We start from the raw sequence: 26,073 nt of genomic DNA on the forward strand, positions 1-26,073 counted from the left end.
CCACAAAAGGGAAGTACCCGGTCGCGTTCCGTAACGCTAGACCGGAAGTACTGCACCACTCAGTTCCCACCCGGGGAGCCATCGGGCAATTACCTCCCCGATCAGCAGCCTGTGCTGATCGCACCTTCTCCACCGGAACTGGGGAACCTGTCCGTCCCGTTGCTGGGACAAGAAGAACTGGGGGGTGATTCGATCTTGCAGGTTTTATAGAGGCAGCAGGCGGAGCACAGCTATAATATTCAAAGAAGGGGGAGCTTCTTGTCCAACAACGGAAGGAACATCCCACTTGTGAGTACTGCCACTATACGAAGGGAAAATATTGTATTTGTCATTGCAATATAATAGGATATCTTGCTCATGAGAATTGTAGCCAGCAGTGAAAGAGTTAATTCACTGTGATTTGACTGTCAGACAACGTTTTGATTGCTTTACACTGTTCTGCTGTAATATGTGTTCTGAGCTGATTCAACATGAAGTATCCTGTCGTAAATCTTGTTGAAAACTGCATACATGTCAATATAACTTGCTATTTAGCAGTCTATAATTTGTGTTAAATCACTGCCATATTGTTTACTTATGTTATACCTAAATATTCACTGATTATTGTCACGCATGTTACATATTATTATCACAATAAATTATATTTGTATAATTCATTTGTGATTAATGTGTAAAATAAAATCCTTTAATGAAACTTACTCCAGGATCTATGAGAATTAAAATAGTGGATAATTTCGGTGCATCCCCATCTGTAATGGTCGCATTTATTCTTAAATTCTTTATGATATTGTAAAGTGCTACGGAATAAGCTGGCGCTATATAAATTCCAATAATACTATTACATTACATTATAGAGAAACCAGAATTGTGCAGTTCTTTTAGTACATGTGGTGCAACAAGTGTTAAAACATGAAAAGCAAAGTCAAACGCTGTTAATCACTCAGAAAACAAGGTGCAAGGTAATGCTAAGGGCAGTTTGAGGCTGCTAGAGACAATACAGCTGATAGAGAACTAATCCACTTGTCCGGTTGTAAAATAGGCAATAAAGAATAAAAATTAAGACTCACCCGTCTTGTGTTATCAAGGACTTTCTGATCAGGCTTTCCATAATTGGGTGGATTAGCATATGGATCATAACCAAGTTTGGCTAACATGGGTGCAATGACGGGCATATCTCGTAAAACATCTGCTGGCATCTTCCCAACCCATTTTGACAACGCTTCAACATTCACTGGCTTGATGACCTGGTCAGTGGATCTCTCCACTCTAGAGTGAAAAGGGAGGGGAAAAATGATAGTTTACATCATTAAATTATAATTTGAACATTTTATTCCTAATCATGATTATAAAACCAATAGACTGGTCATTATACCAGACTATGTATTAGACAATATGTGCACATGTAGCTATATATAAAAAGGTTTATCTTGCAACATTTCACATTCTAAAACTCATGTTCCAGAATCAGGGTTTGTGTTTGTTGGATCTCTAATATTCGTTCATGATAGTTCTACCCATTAGTTGTTTCTATTTGATCCAAATTCTTACTCCACATAATCTTGTTATGGCTTATCTTGGTTTAAAGCAGTAAGGACACTTATTTGGCACAAATCAATAGGTAACTAATAGCTAATAGCTGTGCTATTTATTTCTTTTCTTGAATGCCAGACTTTACGTTTAAATTGTATGCCAGCATTTCCCAGGACAACCAGAGCATGTGATGCCAATTACAACGTCATGGTGCATGTGAGTGTACAGCAGAATTCGTAAAGCATGCATGTGCTTTGCACATGATTTTCCAAGCAGGTGCCCAAAAATTATGGGGCAATAGCTTCCTTGGCCATTTTTATTTTTTTTATTAACAAAGCTTACTAGCATTTACTAGTCACTTTCGAAGAAGATAATCCACATGATATAATCTGTCCAAATTTAAAATGGCCTACACATGATGTGTCCTGCAACCTCTCAATGGTTCTTGCAATAAAATTAACAAATTCACAAACATTAATAACATGGACAATATTTGGTTTGACCTCTCAATTGAGAGCTGACATTACACATTACAGATTGAATTAAAGAGACACTATAGTTTTTGCAGTAAACACATTTTTTTCAAAGAGAAGGCAGTTTTACATTACAGCCTAGGGATAACTCCACTGGCTACTCCTCAGATGGCTACTAGGGGTGCTTCCTGGGCCGGCTCTGCCCCTAATCTGCCTTCTTGACAGTCTCCGCCAATCCTATGGGAAAGCATTGTGATTGACTCACAGAATCACTTCTGATGAGAAAAAAGAAAAAAAAAAAAAAAAAAAAGGAATCACTTCTGATTATGTCAGCCAAGCAGGCAGAACAGGGGCAGACCTAGCAGCTGCTTGAATACAAGTAAGATTTTAGAATTCTTTGGATAGTTGGGGGGCAGATGGCAGCTTTTAGAATATAGGGTCAGGAACACAAACATGTGTTCCTTTAATGCATTTACCAATCTCTATTACCTGCAGTTAGGACATTAAGACATTTTAATGTATAGACACCATTAGTTATTCCTTAAAAAAAATAGTTCAATGCAAATTGTAATGCAAGACACAAGGGAACATAATTACAAATATTTCTAGAATTAGAAAATCTGTTAAAGACTTTGCATTTACATTGTATATAGAATAAAACTGAAGTGTTGCAATGGCAGTGGCAGCACAGATGAACCTATACAAATATAATCCACAAACACTGAAAAAATAACTGTTATTTGTAAAGTTTGAACTACATTAGAGTAACAAGAGTTACCTAAAGGAACAAACACCGTAATCACTTTTGTTTCCTTCTTCTTTATTTTGATGTGTGATTAGCAGAAAACATTTATCACACACGTCTGTGTAAGTTACAGTGTGTTACAGTATTCAATAATTGTGTTACAAAATATCAGGTTACAAAACGTAGCACTTTTTATATTTAGAAATGTTATGTGCGTGTGTCTCCCTAGGCGGTTTTGGGAGGCAGTCGTGAGTTTTGGTACGTTAGGTGGGGCCTGGAGACCATTACCGAGGGTGAGATGGGGTAGTAGTGGTGCCATCCATAGTGGGTACTAATGATTGATGTCAGGTATATAAGTATACATTAGCTGTCATCTGGAGAGTAGATTAGTGAATTACCACTCATGGACCAGGAGAGTGAAAGTTTGGTTGCTATTAGAGAAGTGTGAGTAGGTTATGTGGAGTCTTTTCCATCGAGAGGAGGTGTACTATTTCCATGGGCTGTGTGGACTACTCTAGAGGGTATTAACCCTAACCAAAGGGTTGATGGGGGGGGAGGGAAGGCGGTTTGCACACTGTTTGGCTGTGCACCTTGTGTTGTTGCGCAAGTGGGCCAACACCACAAATCAGCAGACTCAGAGATTGTGGGTAGTAGGGGCCTAAGTGGTCCTGGTCAGTTACATGGTACAGCATTAGGAGAACCAAACTGTCCACTTGTTTACTGGTTACAGTGGATTTGTAAAATAGTAAAAAACATCAAAAAGGAATAACTGAAGAGTCTGTATGGCCTTTGATCAGGCAGGGAGACTTCTCCTCCCAGACCTGCCGGTTGACCAATGGGTTTTCTCGTCCGGCTCTTGGGATGAATGACTCGATGGTTGCTGGATCCCATGTCGGAGTGGTTGTTATCGTATCCAGGAGGCAATGTTGATATCAATGCAGGAGCTTCGGTCCCTGCTGTGATTTTGTGAGTAGTCCCATTATGAGTGACGAGAAGGGAACGTGAGTTACCCAATCTGTATGTCACCACTGCTGTATGTAGGCGGCTGGTGATGTTGCGGAGTGTTTTTCTCCACTGTAGTGTGGTTTTCGTTTAGGTCTTGGTAGAAAGTCAGTTGAGACTCAAAGTTGGGGTTTTGCCCTATATTGTGGCCATGATGTGTCCCTTGTCTTGGGGTGTGGAGCAATGGATGATGACATCTCCAGCTGTAGGTGTAGAAGGTTTTGTCGATGTGGGTAGGCGGTAGATCCCAGCAAAGGTGAGTTTTCTTGTTTCAGCTGGAGGAAGTATTGTTTTCATGAGTCGTCTCACATAGTGAGGCAGTTCCTCTTTAGCAACAGTAGCCGGTATGCCTTGATGTGGTTGCGACGGTTCTTGTCTTCTTGTGCTGATATTTGTGTAGAGAGAGCTTGTTGGGTGTGCTGTAGCTGGATAATTGACTTTCAGTTGGGAGATTTCGCCCTGGATCACCCTTACATCTCCCCCTGTGGTTACCACTTTCTCTGTGAATTGTTGCCTGCTGGTTTTGAGTGCCGGCAAGTCTGTTGCCAAGAGTTTTTGTATTTCCTGCAGCATATTTTGTAGGTGCTGTGCTTCCTTGCAGTGTTTAGGTTGTTGCCTGTGTGGCTTCTTTTGAGGCTTGCTCTGGAGGAGTAGCCTGGGGGAGTGTTGGAGTGTTTGGGCCCTCTGTGGTTGCCATCTTGGTGGGCGTTTGCCGCTGGAGCAAAGCTCTGATATTGGTATGTACACAGATGTCGTACCTGGCTGAGGCTTCTGGGATCGGCATCCCATCGCTGAGTTATTGTGTTCAGTGCCTTGCTATATAGTGTCGCCCGCGTCTTACAGGTATTTCCCCCCAGGAGGTGGTCCAGGTCATAGAACGCCGGCGTGAGGTAGGCATCAGCTCTGAGTCATGGTTTAGCCTGCTTTGGGGTATATCGGAAGGGCATCTGGCGATGCAGTAAGGGTTCCCCCACTCGAGTCTAGTGGTTGTGGCTCTGGATGGCTTGTTTTAAGCAAGATTTTAGGGTGATTTAGACAGATAGATTGGGAGCAGATAGACATGGCATCTGGTTCGTCTCAAACAACATAACTGAGGACAAAGTTCAGTATGATAAAGCAAGTAAGAGTCACCACAGTGAAGATGGGACAACTGGCCTCTACACCCTGAGAGCAGACACCAAAGCAAGAGGACAAAATAATACATACAACAGAAATCAAAAGCAACCATAGGATCCAGAATGGTGTGTTAGACAGCAATCTTGAAGACAGATCTGCAGATGTGATCAAATACTGCCATAATATTGGGGGAGCACATCTCACAGTTCTGCCAGGTATCAGCAGCCTATCCATGCTTTTTAGGTTTCCCAATTTTGATTCACAATTTTACCGAATTTCTAAAGAAAAGATGGAGGCACCCAGTTGCAGATCTGTGGGGTGTGACTTTCTACATTTCCTTTCAGAGTTTCCCTTTATGTTTTGTATGTATTGTTCTAAAGTAAAACATGATGGAAGGAAAAAGTAGAAAAACAGATAATCGGATTAAGCAATCTCTAAATATAAATTAAAAAGTTAAAACTAAAAACTGCTATTCTTGAGTATGTTACAAACCTAAACATATTTGATTGACATGCAACAAAACAAGGTGGGACTGTTTCTGAAACAGAAACCCTAATTTAGCAAATGGTTTTACTACAAGGGTTAATAATTAACTCATGGTTTTAACTACGTCTGTAATACTAAGTTCTGTGTTGAGCTGCCAAAAGAGGCAATGTTGCAGTGGTTAAAGGTTTTTACATATATCACAAAGTACAAGATGTATGATTCACAGAGAGGATGTAATTTTTAAGTTGTTTCATCTTTCAACTATGTAATTCAAATCATTTTAATTAACAGAAAATAAATAGATAACATCTGCTTGTGGTGTGCTTTGGAATCATAAGTTTTCCATTAGGACATCAGAAGAATAAAATGTGTATGAGTGCACACGGAACATGCTAGCTGGTTAAGGATTTTACAATAAGCACTGTGAGGCTGCCTTCTGAATACCCACCAATTTGGTGCCTCTATGCTCCACCACCGCATTCAGGCCCCTCTTACTGCATGCAATCCCCGCCCCCACGCGGCTGACCTCGCAGGAAGGAAGAAGACGGGACATGGAGACCACCTCCCAGTCTTCCACAGCCTTCTGTGACTGGTAGGCTTCAGCCCATGACAGTGATTGTGTGTGCATGTGCCTGCTAGTGAGTGAGCTTGTGTGTGTGTCAGTGAGCTTGTCTGTAAGTGAGCATGTGTGTGTCAGTGAGCTTGTAGTGAGCATGTGTGTATGACGAGCTTGTCTGTAGTGAACTTGTGTGTGTATCAGACAGTTTGTCCGTAGTAAGCATGTGTGTGTCAGTGGGTTTGTCTGTAGGGAGAATGTGTGTCATTGAGTTTGTCTGTAGGAATCGTGTGTGTGTGTGTGTGTGTGTGTGTGTCAATGAGCAAGTGTATGTGTGTCTGTGAGCTTGTCTGTGGTGAGCATGTGTATGTGTGTCAATCAGCTTGTGTGTGTCGGTGAGCTCGTCTGTAGTGAGCTTGTCAGTACTGTGCTTGTGTGTGTCGGTGAGTTTGCCTGGAATGAGCGCATGTGTGTGTGTCAGTGAGAGTGTCTGCAGTGAGCATGTGTATATGTGTATATGTGTCAGTGAGCTTGTGTGTGTCTGAGCTTTTCTGTAGTGAGCATGTATGTGTGTCATTGAGGTTGTCTGTAGTGAACATGTATGTGTGTCAGCGAGTTTGTCTGTAGTGAGAATGTGTGTCACCAAGCTTATACACACATATATACAATAAACACACACTACATGGCACAATGACTTATGGGGCTGGCATGCAATTTTTACCAGGGCTGCTTTGTGTTCTCAGTCCGGCCCTGCAAAAAAGGGGCAGAGCAAGGATGTCATAACAATTATGTCCCCCCACCCCCACACACACCCGGAAAAAAACCTGCAGACACCCATGGGTATGTGTGCCAAGTTGCAGTGGGCAGTCAGTGGAAGCCCTGAATTCACTTGTAGCGGTGAGGGAGGAATATATCTCAGATCACTTCCTTCAAGTGCTTGAGAAGGAGAAATCTTGTGAGAGGAGAGCAGCCCATCAAAGTCCCTGCCCTATATCTAGCCAACACAGTCCCCACTGGAATGCACACTCCTGATGCTAAGCAAAAGAAGGGGGACTAAATATAAAAGCATTGTCAATGTGGGGTGTAGTAGTGATGTATGTGTTGTAGTTTGTATTTGGAATGTATTTAGGAGACTTTGGTTGTCTTCCTTGACCTGAAAATGGGTGTTTGAGACATACACACAGAGCCGCACAAGAAGCTTTCCTCACACACAACAGTGTCACTAATCACAAATACAGCAATACTACGGCTCGCGGCTGCACGTGGTGGAACTCTATCGGTGCGACCACACAGGCAGGTTAAAGAAATTACCTGTGCAGCAGCGAGTCGGGAGCCGACCCGCTGGGGTGTCCGTTCCCTCCACATGCGAGATCCATGATGGCGCCGATAGCAATGTTGCAGCCATTTGTAACCCCGCCTCCAAAAATAATGCAAACATTGACGCTCGTTCTGGGGTCAGAGGCCAAGCTTTGACCAATCACAGCACAAGGAGGGGTATTTAAACCCCAGAATACCTTGGTTCATTGCCCTGTCGTTTCCGTTCCTGGTATCCGAGAGTGCATGTTCTTGTATTTGATATTCCTGACGATTCTAATTTCTGGTTTCCCTTACTTGGTTTTCTAATCGACCTTGTGTATTTCTGGCTCCCTTGACCTCGGCTTTCCCTTGACTATTCTTTATCTTTCAAAGTATTAACCCGGCCATTCTAAGGACCGGTTTACGTTCTCTTTTTCTGTTCTATATAGAGGTTACATAGTTTTGCGTATTGGATCTTATAGTAGTCGTGACACATAGACAACCCCGCAAACAGCCCTCCCATACATAGCCCACATTCACAAACAGAATATATATATATATATATATATATAATATCTTATTTTATAAAACATCTCTACTAAGCCGCTGCAAGCATTCATACATGACACATACAAACTTCAGAGGCATCATCTATACACTAGGACTGCTTCATTAAGCTAAAGTTGTTTTGGTGACTACAGTGTCCCTTTAACTAACAGCTATAGAAAGGACATTGGGGGTGTCCTCAGAATGTCAGGTGTAGTTGGGTACCATCACTCATATATTCGTGCATTAATGCCTTTATTTTATTTTAATTGTATTATCAATAAATACATTACATTACCTATATTACACATCACAAGAAAAATGATTTATATGTACATGTTTAAGTCAGAATGTACTGGTGAAATATAGCTTTTATGAAAAAGTACTAAAGGAATTGAAAAGCATCCTTTGTTAGTAAAAACTCTCTTTGATGAGACTGGATGTGATTAGAGAGTATGAGCTCACTATTGTCAATTGTATAAAATATGCATAGAGTGATTGCTGGGCTATGATTACATTGAAGCCAACAAACAAATCACATGCGCCTGAAATCAGACACTATCCCACGACATTTCTTCTCTCATTTGACAGAATAGGTCACAGCGTTCTCACTACTGCCAGACTTTGAAATTCGACCAGAATATCAGAAGAATGAACAGGTCGTAGTTCTAAATTGACATTTTCAGAGTTTTTTTTTTAAATTCTTTATATACATGAAAAAAACGAATGTCGCTATTATAAAAATTGCAATTGCAACAATGAATGATGTGATATTTATTTAGTAATACAAGGCTCTTTTTAACAAATGATACTTCCAGACAGACCTAACAATTTGCATCCAGATACACTAAAACAAAAGTAAAGGAAAAGGTTTGGCTCCAACAAGCTTACAATCTAAATGCTACATCTATGGTAGCAGGAGCAGAAGCCATTTTAAAACAGGGCAATATGTTAAAGGACCACTATAGTGCCAGGAAAACATACTCGTTTTCCTGGCACTATAGTGCCCGAGGGTGCCCCCACCCTCAGGGACCCGCTCCTGCCGGGCTGGATAGAGAGGAAGGGGTTAAACTTACCTCTTTCTCCAGCGCCGGATGGGCATTCAGCCAGTCTCATAGGAAAGCATTCACAATTTTCACAGTGAGAAGCGCGGAAGCCCTCTAGCGGCTGTCAATGAGACAGCCACTAGAGGCTGGATTAACCCAAATTATAAACATAGCAGTTTCTCTGAAACTGCTATGTTTATAGAAAAAAGGGTTAACCCTAGCTGGACCAGGCACCCAGACCACTTCATTAAGATGAAGTGGTCTGGGTGCCTATAGTGGCCCTTTAAGCTAAAGTTTTTTTGCTGAAATGCCATTTGACGCATTTTGCTAAAAAGTAACATCTTTGGTCTTCAGTTCCTTGTGCATCATCCAACATCGGTGCTATATTTTCCACATGCACATGAGTACAACACTGATGTCTATGGAGGACTCCACAACGAGCTAGATAATGTCTTATTCTCACAGTCGTCACTAGCTGTGGGAAGAGACAAAACTTGGCAATGGTAGCTGAACCTTAAGATCAGTTAGGGATTTACCATAATCAAAGTGTCTAATGATTAATTTTTACTGTGTTTCAGTTTTTATGAGCATTACATATATATTTTTTCTCTCTGAAATGCTAAAAAAAAAAAAAACATTTTGTATGACAGGCCAATTTTATGTAAAGCCTAGAGTCAAATTTCTAATAAAAAAATAAATAAAAAGTTAATTGCGCACCATCTTAAATCCCTATGGACATTTAAATAACTGAAAGTATCATTCAAATGGCCATTTGAATGGCCAACTTCCATATCAAGGCAAACCTCTTAAGTGAGTCTTACACTAACAATTCACCTGTCACCACAATCACTGCTGCATTAGCCAATGATTTGTTTTGTCTCTGCCCTTTTCTTCTCATCTGAGAGTTTGAAAAAGAAAAAACAAAACAAAAAAAAACACTATTTTAAAGCCTTTCAGTACTGATAACATTATTAACCTTGTGATCAGTCTGATCAGTACCTTAGTACTATATTTGTTTTTTACAGGGTCAAAAAAATAATTCAGCCATTTAAGTCAGTTTTTAGTTATTTTAATCCCTTTCCAGCTGCCTGATCTTATACGGTACAGTATCAGTGATCTACGTGCTCTCTGATCAAGCAGACATTTTTGAGCGTTACTGCCATTTAAAAAAATAAATGATGTCACAGAAATGAAAAAATTTTGGGCTGTAACTCAAGTAATGGGTATTGTGAAAAAGGTCAAGCATCAGATCCTACTGGCACAAGCAACCCTTTCTGGCTTCACCGCTTTTCCCAAGGGGTATAAATAGGGATAACTACGGGCAAATGCTGCGATTCCTCCATTTTAACAATAACAGTGGATCCACCTACAAACGACCCATTGTTTGACAGGCTCGACAAAACTCGACTCCTTATCTAACTCCTGTCTGACACATTTATTCAAAATTATATCCCAGACGAAAGCATTTGTAATGATGAATCCCTTATGAAATTTAAAGGTAGCCTGCTTTTCAAACAATATATTCCATCAAAGCAATCACAATATGGCATTAAATATTCTAAATTATGTGAATCCACTACTGGCTATACATAGGTATTTTGGATCAATGAAAGGAAGGATAGTCACCTTGGCCAACCAGGATGCCCGGATTCTGTGGGCACAAATGGTAAGTTTGTGTGGGATCTGATCCTTCACTTGTTAAATAAGGGTTATCATATTTGTGTTGCCAACTATTATCCCAGTATTCATTTATTTAAAAATGTATTTATTTTGTTTTTTGAAACCCTAGCATGTGGCACAGTGCATAAAACATGCGGATGTTTCTCCAAAACTCGGAGAAGTGGCAAAGGTAGTAGAGGCTCCTTTTCAGCTCTACACTAGGATGAGGTGCAGGCTCTACCGTTGAAAGAAAGATGTATACATGCTGTGTACAATGCACAACAAAAAGCAGCATCAGAGTGTCAGAGGACAATTTAGGTCTATGATGTAATGACTACACTTGCATATAAGATGGTTTTATACCTGCCTGCTTTCACTTGTAAATAGTTTTACAAATTACTGTAAAGGCTGGTGGGGAAGCATCTCCAGGTAGAGCAAATCAAAGAAGACCAGAGGATCTGACATGAATAGTAACACCCACAAAGCTCAAAAATGTTATCGCTAGAACCATTCATTCCATGAATATGTAAGCAATTTCAGGTCATTTATTTCTTCCTACACAGGTTCACTTTAAATATAGTAGGTGGAAGCTTTTCAGCTTCAAGAGCTGCATAGATGTATTCTCCCCCCCCCCCTTCCTATGTCCTCTACCTCCATTGTTTCATCCTACCCACCACCCTAGCATCTTAAATTGCTGCATATGTTTACCTGCATATGTCCACTCTCTCCTTTGCCGACTCAGTCCATGCACATGTGCTCTGAGTTGGCAGAACGGTCCATTAAAATGCTTTTCTATGGTATCGGTGATGTTGACACAGGCATGGAAACCAGCGTGGGGAGCTCTAACAGGTGCTGTATTCCAGGTAAGTAATTTCTTTATTTGCGCATATATATTTGGGCAGAGGGAGGTGGCAACCTAGTAATGCCCAGTAGGACTTTTTAAATGGAAAAAAACTATGTTTTACAAAGTTTTAAAATAACCATTTAAGCAGCAATGCAATATTGCGAAATCTTTTAAATGTAAGCAATTATGGTACTAGTCCTCAGGATTTCCAGCAATTTGTTGAGGAATAAAACCTATATAAAAGGGATAATCTCAAAACTGGTTAGAAGACAGCATGGAGAACAAGATTACTGGTAATGGATTTGGGGCTAAATCATAAGATATTAAAGTTAATCCTTTAATTTTCTATGTCAGGCATACAGTACAACAAGTACTACCTTAAATTCATTATGAGTCTAGATGTGAATAGTAAAAACAGAAAACCAGAATTACTTGTTAACTAAACTGAAATCACAGTTTAAGAATAGATAGCTTATTTAACCCCTTAAGGACACATGACGTGTGAGACACGTCGTGATTCCCTTTTATTCCAGAAGTTTGGTCCTTAAGGGGTTAAATAAGAATCACGGACATGCAAGATATGTCAAGATATGAAGGGATTTTCCTAATGTATTGTCCCTGGTTCTCCATGAGTTAATCTATTAAGAAGGCAAATTATGTTAAATTAAAATCTTTTAAAAATCAAAGACTCTTCTGTACTTTCATTTTCAGTGTACAGTACTCGTGGCTAGTAATATAAACATTGTTAACCCCTTAGTGGCCAGACCACTTTTCAATTTTCTTACCGTTTTAGGACCAGGGCTGCTTTTACATTTCTGTACATTTTACATTTCGGTGTTTGTGTTCAGCTGTAATTTTCCCGTTACTCATTTACTGTACCCACACATTATAGATCGGTTTTCTCACCATTAAATGGTCTTTCTAAAGATACCATTATTTTCATCATATCATATTATTTACTATAAAACAATCTATAAAATCTGAAAAAATTAAAGAAAAAAAACAAACACTTTTTCAAACTGTGACCCCCAAAATCTGTTACGCATCTACAACCGCCAAAAAACACCCGTGCTGAATAGTTTCTAAATTTTGTCCAGAGTTTAGAAATATCCAATGTTAACATGTTCTTAGCTTTTATTGGTAAAGTTATAGGGCAATAAGTACAAGTAGCACTTTATTATTTCCAAGCCTATCAGGAGTCCCAATGAAACTTCAGATATCTGCTAATACGAAAAGGTGGTAAAGGACAATCCTGAATGTAAGCATTGCAGCACATAGGGGAAGTGATCACATCCTCCTAGCACTTGTGAATGGGAATCCACACTGTAGTAGAGCAGCCCACAGCTGCTATTGCAGCTCCTGTCCTTGAGCTGTACCTGTTCTTAAACATTTTGACTACTTACCTTGAGAGCGCACCACGGCATCATAACCACGACAGCGTACTGTACGCACTAGCGCTCCAGGCGAACGGGCTTTAATCAATAAGTCTCCAATCTTTTTGGGGGCATATGAACGGACGGGTATACAGAATACCAAGCATTCGTTACACTCACCTTTTTCCCCACTCTGTGCCAGTCTCACTTTGGTTGCCCCCGCTTCCATGGCCGATATATCTCAGGCTACTGCGCATGCATGGCAAAACACCACGCGGCGCCAGTTAGCATCTCCTCATAAAGATGCATTGCATTGTAGGTGCAGTATTGGGTTAGGAAGCACTGCAACTAAAGGTGTTCCTTTGCGGCAATATACACTGCCTTTGTGTTTACATTGAAAAGCCTGCAGGGGCATTAAACTGTAGTGGTTCTTGTGACTATAGTGTCCCTTTAAGAATTGTAATTTTGTCGTTAAAAAGAAAGCTTTGTTAGTCTAAAAAAAAATAAAAAAAATTGACTCCTAACTTTTTTAGCAGACTCCTAGATTCAAAGCAAATGTGTGAACCCCTGCATTATGACAACCCGTCACGCTACCAGAGGTGGAGTCACATCTCCAACATCCAAGGGCTTAAACTCGGTATATGCATATTTTCACAGTAAAACATTGCACAGACTCCAGGCACCAAGACCACTTCAAATCACTGGAGGGGTCATGATGCTTGGAATAACTATTTTACATTTCCCAGTCCTATGCATGGAATCTGTTAGGTAAGAGGCACTGTATCTACATTCCATTTGACTACACTTCATGCCATAGCTAAAAGATTTTACAAAATTGTGTTACCGAGCAAATACTTTATTCAAGAGTACTATGTGAAATAATGAGAATAGTGTTGATAAAAAATAAAATAAAAAAAAACTACTTTGCTTTCATTTCAGATTACAGCTCTGCTATCTAAAGTGCTCTTATCTCAATTTAGACATAAACCAGTTACTCCTTTCTGATTCATTTTCTTGCAAATTGTTCCAGAAATAGGCTTGTGCATATCATGTTTTTTTTCTTTTAGAACCTACATCACTTCGCAAGTAAACACTACGTCTTACATTTGAAAGTTATTGGTTGTGCACAGGACTGCCAGCAGAAATTATGGGGCACCTTACACAGCTCAATGCCACTGCCCTGTCCCCCATGTCTGCCCACAGGGCCAAACTCTGGGTCCTCCCACAAGGATGCATGTGTGCAGTGGTGTATTCTGGATTTGCGCTGCGCCCTAGGCACAACTAAATTCGGCACCCCCTTATCTAAATTTGCCCCACCAATTCGTGTCAAGGCCTTTTTTTTTTTTTACTGACAGACACACACACACACAAGGACAGACACTCACAATGACAGACATAAACACACACTCACTGACAGTCACAAACATCCTCACTGCCAGACACACACACACACACACACACTTTCTCATACATTCACTAATTATTAATATTTTTTTTAATCTAAAAGGACATATCTCCCTCATCGCCCGGCTAGAATATCAGTATGTTAACACCTAGAGGGGGCCCTAAGGTGGCAGCCAGCTCTTGAGCCTCCCAGTACACAAGGCAAACAAGGCATTTACCTGGGCACTGGGGGGCGTTTTTTGCTGCCCCCCCCTGAAAGTGCCGCCCTAGGCAAATGCCTTGTTTGCCTTGTGGTAAATACACCCCCGCATGTGTGTACAGTGGATGTAGGGGTATGAAACTTTTGGCACTACATCTCTCCTGGCGTCTTGCCAGTATTATAGCTAGAAGTGCATTAGGGAGATGTAGTTCACAACATTTTGAATGCTGAAAGTTGCCTACCCCGGTATAGTGGATGTGTGTGTGTGTACACACACACACACACACACACACACGTTAAAAAATGTTTTTTTTACCAGTTTTGGTCAATACAATTGGTGAGGCCTTTGTACAACATGGTATTTGACTGACTGAATGTCCGTCTTGTGGTTTTATACCTCAGCCCCTCTAAATTTGGCTCAAGTTAACAAGGTCCTTAATAACCTCTTATTACTCCTAAATTTGTTTTAATAGTTTGTCTCTTATTTTTTTATTCTATCCTATATTAAAATTGTAAAGCACTTCGTGATACGTTGGGGAGATGAATGCCAAATATGAAAAGGTTCAGATCTCTACAGAGAACGCTTACACAATTAAGATGGCAGTAATGAGATGAAACATGGAACACGGCATAACACAGCAGGTGCATCTACTTTCCAAAAGGTCAATAGCATTAGCACTAATGAAGCCGTGTTAGGTTAGGTTAGATTAGATTACGATAGTTTTCAACATATTTAGAATTAATTGAATAAGCCTTACACCACCATACAGATATATAACTAATCACTGCCAATATTGCCGCTATCTATATTTCTACTTTTTTTTCTAAACAAGCATAGAAAATAGTTTTGTTTTCTGAAATGTGATGCGTAGGTTAAATCCCATACACTGGTAAGACAATATAGAATTAATATATAACTAATAGAATTATCTTTATTTAAATTTTGGTGTGTTATACCAATTAATTATTTTAGTATAGAAAATCTCTCCTTCGCTGTGAATGAATCTGAGGTTAAAAGAACATTATAGGTACTTAGACCATTCATCTCCTTGATGTTTACATTGAAGGGTTAAGATAACTTTAGCAGCTGACTTCAGTCTACTCTGTGAAATAACATTGGACATCCTCATGCTTTGCATGGGGACGTCCAATGTCTTAAAATTCCTATGGGGAGCTCTAATGCATGCAGGGTGCTTGCCGCGTATGCACATTAGGTTCCCCCACCAGCATGACATTGTGGCAGGAGGAGACCTAGTCGCTGGAAAGAGGGGGGTGGGGATTTTTAACCCTTTCAAGAGCGGAGGATGGGGGACCTAATAAGTTAGGGACATATAACACTATTGTACACAACCTGTATTCCTAACGCTATATAGTGTTCCATCAATGTCTTGAGGGTGTTTAAGAAAAAAAAAAAAAATAAGAATGTTATATCAATAATAAAGAGGTTTTTTTTTTTTTCTTTTCAAAAAGCCTCTTCTGCTATCAAATATATACATACCAAAATTATCATTTAGCTTAACAGAACTAATTATATTAATCTAAGAAGTATAAAAGATTGAGATGATGCCAAGAACCTATCCTGCACCTCTGGGGTCCTAACATGTTCTAGTTATTCCAATACCATAGTATTTACCTTGGAGTATAAAATTGCATATTTTAACTTCTTAATAAATGTGATATAAGCATATGGTAAAGGTAAACAATATTTTTAAATGCATTAAAAATAATGGGGGAAAAAAAACAGTAAATTAATTCAAACAAATACTTATTCTTCTGCAATCCCAGTTCACAACTTGGTTAAACTGACTGCAGCTAAAATGACCTTTTCTTCACCACGAAGAGGTCCCACCAATCAGGAGTCACTGGCCAGCTAGGATTAATGGGATGAATATTTTTTTCCTCAGAAGCTGGGCTTAGCACACAGGATAAATAGGACTGCTAGAAAAAAAATTGTGAAATTGGGCTGTGTGTGCTGATCGACAGGGCTGCATGTTTGCAACCTTGAATCTGCATTGTCTTCAGGGAGGAGAAAATAAAAGGTCCATGCCGAACAATACTGACAACACCAAACCTAAATCACAGATCTCCAGCTGCCTGACTGACAGTTCTGGGACAATGTCTTACAGTTGCAGCAATTTTAACAAATAAGAACAGGTGTAGTGTTTACGCGTCTTTTTTTAATTTTGAAAAGTTTTAAAGTGCTCAGAAGAACCCTTCAAACAGGTCTTTCATACAGTATATATACACACACACACACTTGTATTAAAAATGAAGACTTCATAAGTAACTTTTATTCATAAAAGTTTTCATTATTTATTTACATTCAGTAGCCATTTCCTCAGACTATTTCAGGTGCATCCTACTAAATTAATGGTGACATTTATTTTTTTCTAAAAACTTGCAAAGATTGAACCTATACTCAGTCTATGGCCTCAAGACCGCTCCTCTCATTAACCATCACCCTCAACACTGTTGGAAACAAAAGAGGACTATAGGGCGCAAGGCCTGAGTACTATCTGTCAAAATCAATCAAATATGTATCACAAACAATTATGGATTGGTGGCTGGAATTGAAAACCTACAGTTCTTACACCATTGTTTATTTTAAACAATCCTCTTCACGAGCCTCACTCCAACAAATATAGTCTCAGAATATCCGGAAATGTAGGGGCGATGGTTAGCTTACCTTACCCCTTCTTATTAACGTTTCCATGCATTCGGATGAGAGAAAATGTATAGAATTTTAAAAATATGACACGTTATTGTATGAAATGGGTACTACATGCACTTGTGTTACGTTATTATAGTGCAAGAAATTCCAGGTTATTGTCTTCCTTAAATCACAGTTTCAGTGAGTTACAAACTTCACAACATCTTTGTATACTGCCAGCCCTCAACAAAGAGGTCATTGGGAAGCAGAAAAAAAAAAAAAAAAAAAAAAAAAATCACAGCTGAAAAGGACTTCATCTCCTACGTCTTGTAAGTGACTTTGACAGGTTCTCTCATAGCATTGTACAAGGGAACTTGTACAAGTGGAATGAACCTACTCTGCAAGCAAAGCAAGTAGTTTCATATGTGTTTCGTTTTTTTTTTTTTTTCTTTTGTTTTTGTATTTGCAGCAATTAAACTAAATATACTAATGGGAAAAGATTTATGAAATATGCACAGTGCCTGTTTTAAACACAATGAGGTGGCCAGGATTTGATGAGAAACCCTAGCCTCTTCCTAGTCTCTGCAGACCTTGAAGATTTTAGGGACCTGAATCAACTTTATAAATATAATTATTTTTTTGAGCAAGGTTGTAGCAGTCACTAGTACAATTGAGTATGCAGCAGATAAACTAGACACATAGGTCTCAATTGCTTGGACATGTTAAAAGATTGCAGCCAACACAGTTCCTATAATTCAGGCTAAGTATCCTTATAACAAGTAACATTTTGCAGTAACAGCAGGGATAGTATACTGATCGTTTCAATGTAACAGGACAGCAATATGTTTGTGAAGCAGTTGCAACATTCAGTGGTTCGGTTGTAAGTGTAGCAAATACATTAGATATGTAGGTACAAATGACTGCTAAAGTCAATATCGTAAGCAGCAGGAAGCGGCAAAGAAGTGGTATTCAATGCATGCTAAGTGTCAGTATAGTGTATATTCTTGTTCAGGAATAATAGGGACAGTATCTTGACTCGCTACATGCAGCAGGAGGTGAGTAAGGATGTTGCTTCTTATGTAGTATAACGTTACTCATTGAGTAGCGTTCAATGTTAGAAGAACCGTCGGTTCGGGTATTAATATTATTTTCCATGTAATGCAGAATTAGCACTATAATGCATTCAAAATGATAGTCATCCCCAGTGCATCACGGTTTCTATAGAAAATTAACAAAACAATGTTTAAAAAATAAATAAATGAGAGGCGGGGCCTGACAGCCAAGATGGCCGGACGTGCTCTCTGAGAGCTCTCACAACAGCGGGCACAAAAACGAAAATCCCAACCATCCACGGCATGCTAACGACACAAGATGCACAGAAAACAACACAGGACCACACGGGGAACAAGACGATACCAGTCCTGCACCAAAACTCAGAAAGAGTACCTGAACCGGCCATGAGGCCTAAACTAAAGTGGAGCACGAGGCCCGGGGGAGGCGGCCGATCCCCCGGCCAGGGACCTGCTCAAAAGCGTAAACGAGATGCAGCCCTGCTACCCCCCCCCCCCCCGCCCACCCCAGATATCCCGGTCCACACTGGGGACTACTGCCCCTGCAACGCGGCTCACACAAGCGACGGAAACTACAAACAAAAGGGCCATCAGGGGTCCAAGCAAAATGGCAGCAAAACGCACCCTCATCAAGCCACCCAAGCAAACCCTGGAATTCTTTGACAGACTATATGCCTCCATGGGGACTACGCTTCGTACCAGGGACCGGCATTCTAAGCTAGCATTGCGAAGAGTGGCAGCATGGATCCATCCGTCCACCCGATGCCACCTGATTAATTGCCCACCCCGAGCACCTAAGGCGCCCCCCTAGACGGAGCCTACCTCAGAACTTTAAATGGCGGGAATCGGAGACCTGCCTCTCAGAATCCAGCACTCACCATCACACACAACAAAGCGAGATTACTAATCCCGCCCGACCTACTCACCTCCGAGCACTGTCGGAACTCTCTGGCCAGCACAGCTCGTCTCTGCACACACAAACCCGAGCCGACAGCCACAGGGACTCCCCACATGAAGCACAGCTCCATACCGGCAAAAGGCGTGGGGGGCATGCCCCTCCAGATCACACTGGCAAGAGAACATGGCTGCAGCACCAACCCTGCACATGGCTCACCTGTCAAGCCTCCAAAGCCGGCATTGGTTAACCAAGGCAGTTTACACCGCAGACGGACTGTGATCCTGCACGGAGACAACGTACTTCCTGAAAAGGCAGTAACTACCACGCTGTCATCCCGTTTGTAACAAACTTTTTTCTATGTATTTTTAGTTATGCACCACCTTGATAGGCACGATGGCACTATTAGAATAGCATGGCCAACATTTAATATACTCTTAAGTTGCACGGGCATAGTGCTTTCCTCTGTCAGTAACTCCTGCAACTCGCCTGTTATTGCCACTTAGTATATCTAGCCTGTTGGGCAGCATCCCATACATATGATCAGTATGGCAGTTCTGCTAGGTCAGCATAGCCTGTAAATTTATGTCTGTTTATTTACTATAAAAATGAGGCAATGCTATATGCTGTGGAATACCAACATTATATATGCTCATCCTCGCGACCTTACAGTCACACTTGCCTAAGGTTACGCCGTGCACTTAATCCTGTACCTCAGCTTGTTAATGTTTGAATGTATTCATCTCCTAATGCTTTGATGCATGAACCTAACTAGAGGTTTATAACAAACTTCTCTTGTCTGACATACTCTACCAAAAGAAAAGCTTTAATTTTGATCACATAGTCAGATAAGCACGGTCTCTGATACATTCTGTTTACTAACCTTGTTTTATAAAAAAAAAAACAATGTGCAAAGTTCTTGATGCCACACTAATGTACTCATATGTTTAACACGGTTTTCACCAGCTATTGTGGCGGTGCAAAACTGCCTGTGCACCTTATGCACAAATAAAATAAAGAATTACAAAAAAATAAAAAATAAAAATAAATTATTATAATGATAATAATACTACTAATAATAATGGATTTTAAATTGGTCCATTACCTATGGAGGATTAAGTATTCTGTGATATTTGACCTAAAAAGCAATAACCAGAAGGTTAATGAGATACTTGTAGGGCATGGATGCATCAACAACTACAGGAAGCAGATAAGGATAATCCAGAGATGATAAAGTGTACTTTCCATGGAAGCAGATTGAGATACCCACGTAGTAAGCAGACACACCACTTTCAGTGATAACGCCAAGTGGCACAGTCCCTCTCTGAAATGGACCTTTGTTATAAAAAAAATATTCTCTTCTCACAGATATCAGTAAAGATTTACGCACATATATGCACATACTTAAGCAGAATCTGGAAATGTATTAGACTAAATGGTAAACATAGAGAAACTTTGGTTTGCCTATTTATTTCAATGTTTTGCATTAATAAACATGTCCTATAACATAGAATTTTAAGAAAATGTATGCCACGAGTCATAAAGCAGCATTAAAAAACGGTTCTGTAAGATAATGATGTAGAAACAGTGTAATTCTGGTATCACCTCATTTGATTACCTAAAGATGATAGTTACCGGTAACTAATTTCTATCTTGAAATGTTATGCTAGACTATACACATTCAGAATTATCTAATAATGCTCTTTATTGAATTCCATTTTAGAGGAGATAATCTGGCAGACCGTTTCCTATGCAGCACTTAATAGAAATGTGATAATGTGAGGACATTTATTATAACCAGGGGCTTTGGAAGGCAGTCAATTTTTATAAATATATATGCACTGTATCCTCACTAAAATATTCACTCAACCTCTGGCAAATTTCCTTTACCCTTCAAGCATGCAACCATAACCCCGATAAAAAAATAAATAAAAAGAAAGCCTAACCTTAACCCAAACTAAGTCCAACTACTGCCTCTATCACTACCATTTGCCTTCAAGAACCTTCCTAGAGTGGTGTATGCAAGATTGGCAAAATTCATTGAATCCAACTCTGTTTGACCTGCTTTAGTCTGAATTCCACACTCATTCCTATTGAAACAGCCCTGACAAAAGTATTGAGTAATGCCCCATTACAGTCTATAATGAATGCGGTGGAGAGACTCCTCTTCATGTCTGCCCATACCTCAACTCTCTGTCCGTCCTTACACTAGCTTCCCGTAAGATATAGGGCTCAATTTACAATCTGGTATTTGCTTAAAAATCTCTACATAGCATTGCCCCTACCTACCTACCTATCCTCTCTAATACACAAGTATGTTCTCTGTCCAGGCCCCTATGCTCTTATGAAGATCTGCGTGTCTATCCTCTGTTCGTACATGCACCTCTGGCGCTTACCTTCAAGATTCCTATGCGACTCCATTCCCTACTCCTTTAGACTCTCCCGCAGACTCCATTTATTGAAAACACAGTTCTTTAGGAAAGCATATCACCTAAACTGTTAATAGCGTTCCCTTTCCACACCTTGGTAACCCACCTTGCTTCCTCTTCTGCAACTGTGTAATCAAAAAAAAAAAAACACTAAGCCTCCATTGTAAACTGTTCTAGCAACCTACTTTTCACATACATGAAATCCATCCTATTCTTACCTCTTGTGCCACTTGACCTCACTCCCTCTAGAATGTTAGCCCGGTTAAACATGGCCCTCAACACCCTCTGTCCCTGTGCGTCCAACTAGTCTTGCTGCACATACTTGTCTGTTAGTCCACCTACTGTACAGCACTGCAAAGTTTGTTGGTGCTTTATAAATAATATATTTATGAGCCAAGAACTGTCTTGCTTAAATCCTAGACTCACTTCCTTTATCCCTTTATAATGCAGTGGATCTCTCACGGTTGGTTGTAACTGCATCAACAAAGAAACGCAAGGAGCCAAATAAAATCTGGTAAAACATTAACAGCAGGGCAAAACTTTAGAAAAGCCTTTTAAATTAGAGAAAGGAAAACATACAGCAAGGAACAGCGGGCTGTCCATAACGAGTTATGTTGCACCAACACAGCAAGCAACAATTAAATCTTTGCAAACATGTCTAAAATAATATTTTCAAAGACAGCATGCACAATAAACTACTAACCGTTTCTTTTATGGAGATTGTATATGCAACATGCTTTTTTTTCTAGCCGGTTAATATGTCAGGAGGAAAAGCAAGAATGACAAACGTGGGTATTAAACACTTTTTTTTAAATTTATTTAAGAATAATTCAGACCTTTACATACAGAATGATTAATATAATAATTTTTGAGAGGATATGATAAACCTTGGGCAAATGTTCGCCATGTCACTAAGAAATGGGCTCCTGGTGTCCAGAATACATTATAAAAAAAGATCTTGAGGTTGCTTTGCACGGTTTATCCCAACATATTTCTGCCATTCTCTTAATGACACAATTATTGATGGACGAAAAGACCATAGCTATATTATTAGTTGTTTGTTTTTAGTTTTTTTTTTTACTTGTAGTTTATTTTTATTTTAACCTTTACCTTGCTAAATTACAACTTACAGCACTCACATAAAGGGTGTCTATATACACAAATACGCACACACCTGTAGCTGCAATCTGCAAGTTATTTAAAGGAACACTATAGGGTCAGGAACACAAGCATGTATTCCAGACCCAGTAGTGTTAAAACGACCATCTAGCCCCCCTGTATCCCTAAATATAGTAAACTTTTACTTATATTCAAGTCTGCAGCTGCATGCTCGGTCCCTGATCTGCCTGCTTACAGCTGACATAGTCATAAGTGATTCTCTCAGCCAATCACAAAGCTTTCCCACAGGATTTGCTGAGACTGTCAATGAGGCAGACCAGGAGCAGAGCCCGCACAAGTCAAACACAACCCTGGCTAAATCAGCATCTCATTGGAGAGATGCACTGAATCAATGCATCTCTATGAGGAAAGTTCAGTGTCTGCATGCAAAGGGTGAAGACACTGAATGGCAGTGCAGCACTGCCCCAGGAAGCACGTCTAATAGCCACATGAGGAGTGGCCAGTGGAGTTTTCACTAGACTAATGCAAACACTGCATTTTCTCTGAAAAGGCAGTGTTTACTGCAAAAAGCCTGCAAGGAAAGATTATAACTCACCAGAATAAATTCAATACGTAGTAGTTGTTCTGGTGATTATAGCGTATCTTTAATGTTTAGTGTATGCTATGGAAGCAGTTTTTATTTATTTAAAATTTTTAACCACAAATTGTAGGGTAAAATACTGTATCCATTCTGAAAAATATGGTATCTTCACTATTCCTTAACTTGTTTTAAGACTGTTTCAACCAAATCGAATACGAAACAGAAGACCATATCATAGGAAATCATAAAAATCAATCGATCCTTTCACGATTGTAAAAGTTTTTATCATTCAGGATGCAAACCCTGTCTGATTATTAAAATATATAAAAGACGTCAGTGGCAGTTTTTCTATTGCACTCATTCAGTGTTCAAGTCGTGACTGACATCATGTAGTAATGCCATAGTTACCGATGCACCTTTCCTTATGCTCATGGAATCATGAATTGGATTGGCTGAGACGGTCAAGGAGGCAGATCAGGGGCAGAGCCAGCACAAGCCAAACACAGTCCTAGCTAGTCAGCATTTTCTCCAATAGATGCATTGAATCAATACATATGTATGAGGAAAACTCAGTGTCTCCATGCAGAGGGTGGAAACACTGAATGGCAATGCTGCACAGTGTGCAGCACGGCCCCATGAAGCACCTCTAGTAGCCATCTGAGGAGTGGCCAGTGAAGGTATCCCTAGGGGGCAATGTAAATAATGCACATTCTCTGATAAGATAGTGTTTACAGCAAAAAGCCTGAAGGGAATGATTTTACTCCCCAGAACAAATACAATAAGCTGTAGTTGTTCTGGTGACTATTGTGTCCATTTAACTACTAAACCTTGGCAGGTACAAAGTACAGTATTCTTTCCAATACATATATCTAAAAACTAATGCCCCCTGTGCCCTAAAAAAATAAAAACAATAAACAAACCTGTATTGCGTTGGTAGGCGTTTTCTTTTGTCCTTGTAGACAGAATCATAATGGGCAACTCTTCTGAATACAAGAGGTGAATAGAGGTGTTCTATTCTCTTGCTGCTCATTATCTTTGCCCTCATAACCCCCAAAACCGTATTGTTTTCAACCTGCTTCTAAGCAACAATAGTTGTGTCTGCAAACTGAATAAGATAGACAAACCTTGTATCTGTATTCATAATGAATTAAACTTTATCTAGGTCATTTAATAATTTGTGACCAGCAAGATATCAACCATGTAAAGGATATAGTAAAAATGACAAGCCTAGGCGTCACAGCGCAAAACGAACAGGCTTCTGGTTTCAAATGTAGTTTGTCATGGTGTGGGTTAACATTCTTAGAGCAATAGTTCTTGATGAATAGCATGCGCCTGCTAATCAAACATGCATTTCTACTCCTGCCCAGATAGGCAAGCAGGAATCTCTCTGTCCGTAAACAGACACAAAAACAAAAAAACAACCAAATAAACCAAAAAAGGCGATTAGCAGTCACTTCACATACCCAAAGCCGTAAGATGCTTATACAGTTCACTAAACCAGAATTTAATTATAACGAGTACACTGCAGCTATTTCCTCTGCTTTGTTGATACCATGTACTGTTGACTATTCTGTAAGCTGTAAGTGTATTGCTTTTAGGACCTGCGTGTCCATTCTATGTATTGCACCTTTCTGCATTACACATAATAAAGCTTTGAAACATAAACATGCATTTCTAGCACACAGAGTGTCATAAACCACTAGCTGCTAATTAGATAAGAGTTTGGTGCCCATAAATCTGTTTTTCTCCTACTTTGGAACTCTGCAGCATAGAAGAGATCCAATTAGATTTTCTGCAGAAATGAACAACGCTGCTGCCATACACAGTCAGATAAACAGCTGCAGGGGAAAATGTATACAGAAGAGAGACATTCCAGGGTATGTATGTCAGAACAAAACATCTGAAAGGAATGTATATGATAATTATGTATCATCCTCACATGATCTTTCAACAGACCCATAAACTGTTACTCTTAAAAGTAACCCTTTTTGCCATCAGGAGCCAATGTTCACATTGGCTGTGAAGGAGCTCCTGTAAGTGAACAAGATTGACAAATAAATAAATAGAACCAACATCAGAGTTATAAATACGAAGAAAAAATTGTTTAGAGATAAAAATCAAGTGTTTTTCCCGTTTTGTTTTAAAATGGCACTGTCACCGTCTCGGGACAGGCAAAGGTGAGTTCTACTTACATAGAAACATAGAATGTGACTGCAGATAAGAACCATTCGGCCCATCTAGTCTGCCCATTTCTTTTTTTTTTTTAAATACTTAATTAGTCCCTGATCTTATACCTAGGATAGCCTTATGCCTATCCCACACATGCTTAAAGCGGCACTGTCATGCAGAACTTACCTTTCCTCAATCTCTTCCTCTTCTCCCCCTCTCTCGGGATCTGTTATTCTTTTCTTCCTGTCTTCTTTAGTTTTCTTTAAAATCATAAGACAAAGTAGGGACTCTTTGTCTTATGGAGGATTCCTCTGCTTGACCAGCGGAGGAGCAAAGTGTGCTTAATTTCCGCTGGTCAGAGCAATTTTCCCATGATCCCTAGCTTTCCTCCCTGTTCCCACAATGCTTCCTGTCAGTATTGCCGAACGTCCTGTCACTTAGACAGAACGCCGGCAAAACTGCCGAATTGCATCCTAACAGAATGAGAAGAGTTTCTCCATTGGTGTTAGGATGCAATTCGGTACTTTGTTTGTATCGGAATTTCATTCTAATGAATGAAATTCCGATCCTATTAATTGACGCGGCTGCATCTTGCAGCCGCTTAGTAGATAACTCCCTAATTCCCACGGTATCAGGGAGCTATCTACTAAAAGGCTGAAATACCTGAATTGGTCTTTCAGCCAACTTTACTAATACTAAGTAAAGATTACTTAGTATTAGTAAATAATATGCCCCTACTCGCTATATCGCGAGTAGGGGCATGTCTAGTAAGCAGTGAGCAGCCTGTGGCTGCTCACTGTAAAAAAAAAAAAAAAAAACATAAATTTTACTTACCGTAAATTTCTTTTTCCTGAAGATTAGAGGCACTGCTTATACCACAGGGGAT

At 39.9% G+C, this 26,073-nt stretch overlaps 1 protein-coding gene across 1 annotated transcript in view; it reads right to left on the bottom strand.

Moving 5' to 3' along the window:
• The window catches only part of TPST1 (tyrosylprotein sulfotransferase 1), a 161,439-nt gene that overhangs the window by 59,251 nt on the left and 76,115 nt on the right, over positions 1 to 26,073 (bottom strand). The window contains exon 3 of the mRNA XM_063457213.1: positions 1,068 to 1,266. Within this exon, the coding sequence (XP_063313283.1) occupies positions 1,068 to 1,266 (199 nt within the window). The remainder of the gene's footprint in view (positions 1 to 1,067; positions 1,267 to 26,073) is intronic.

Source organism: Pelobates fuscus, chromosome 1, assembly GCF_036172605.1.
Source record: "Pelobates fuscus isolate aPelFus1 chromosome 1, aPelFus1.pri, whole genome shotgun sequence".
In the NCBI taxonomy this organism is placed as follows: Eukaryota; Metazoa; Chordata; class Amphibia; order Anura; family Pelobatidae; genus Pelobates; species Pelobates fuscus.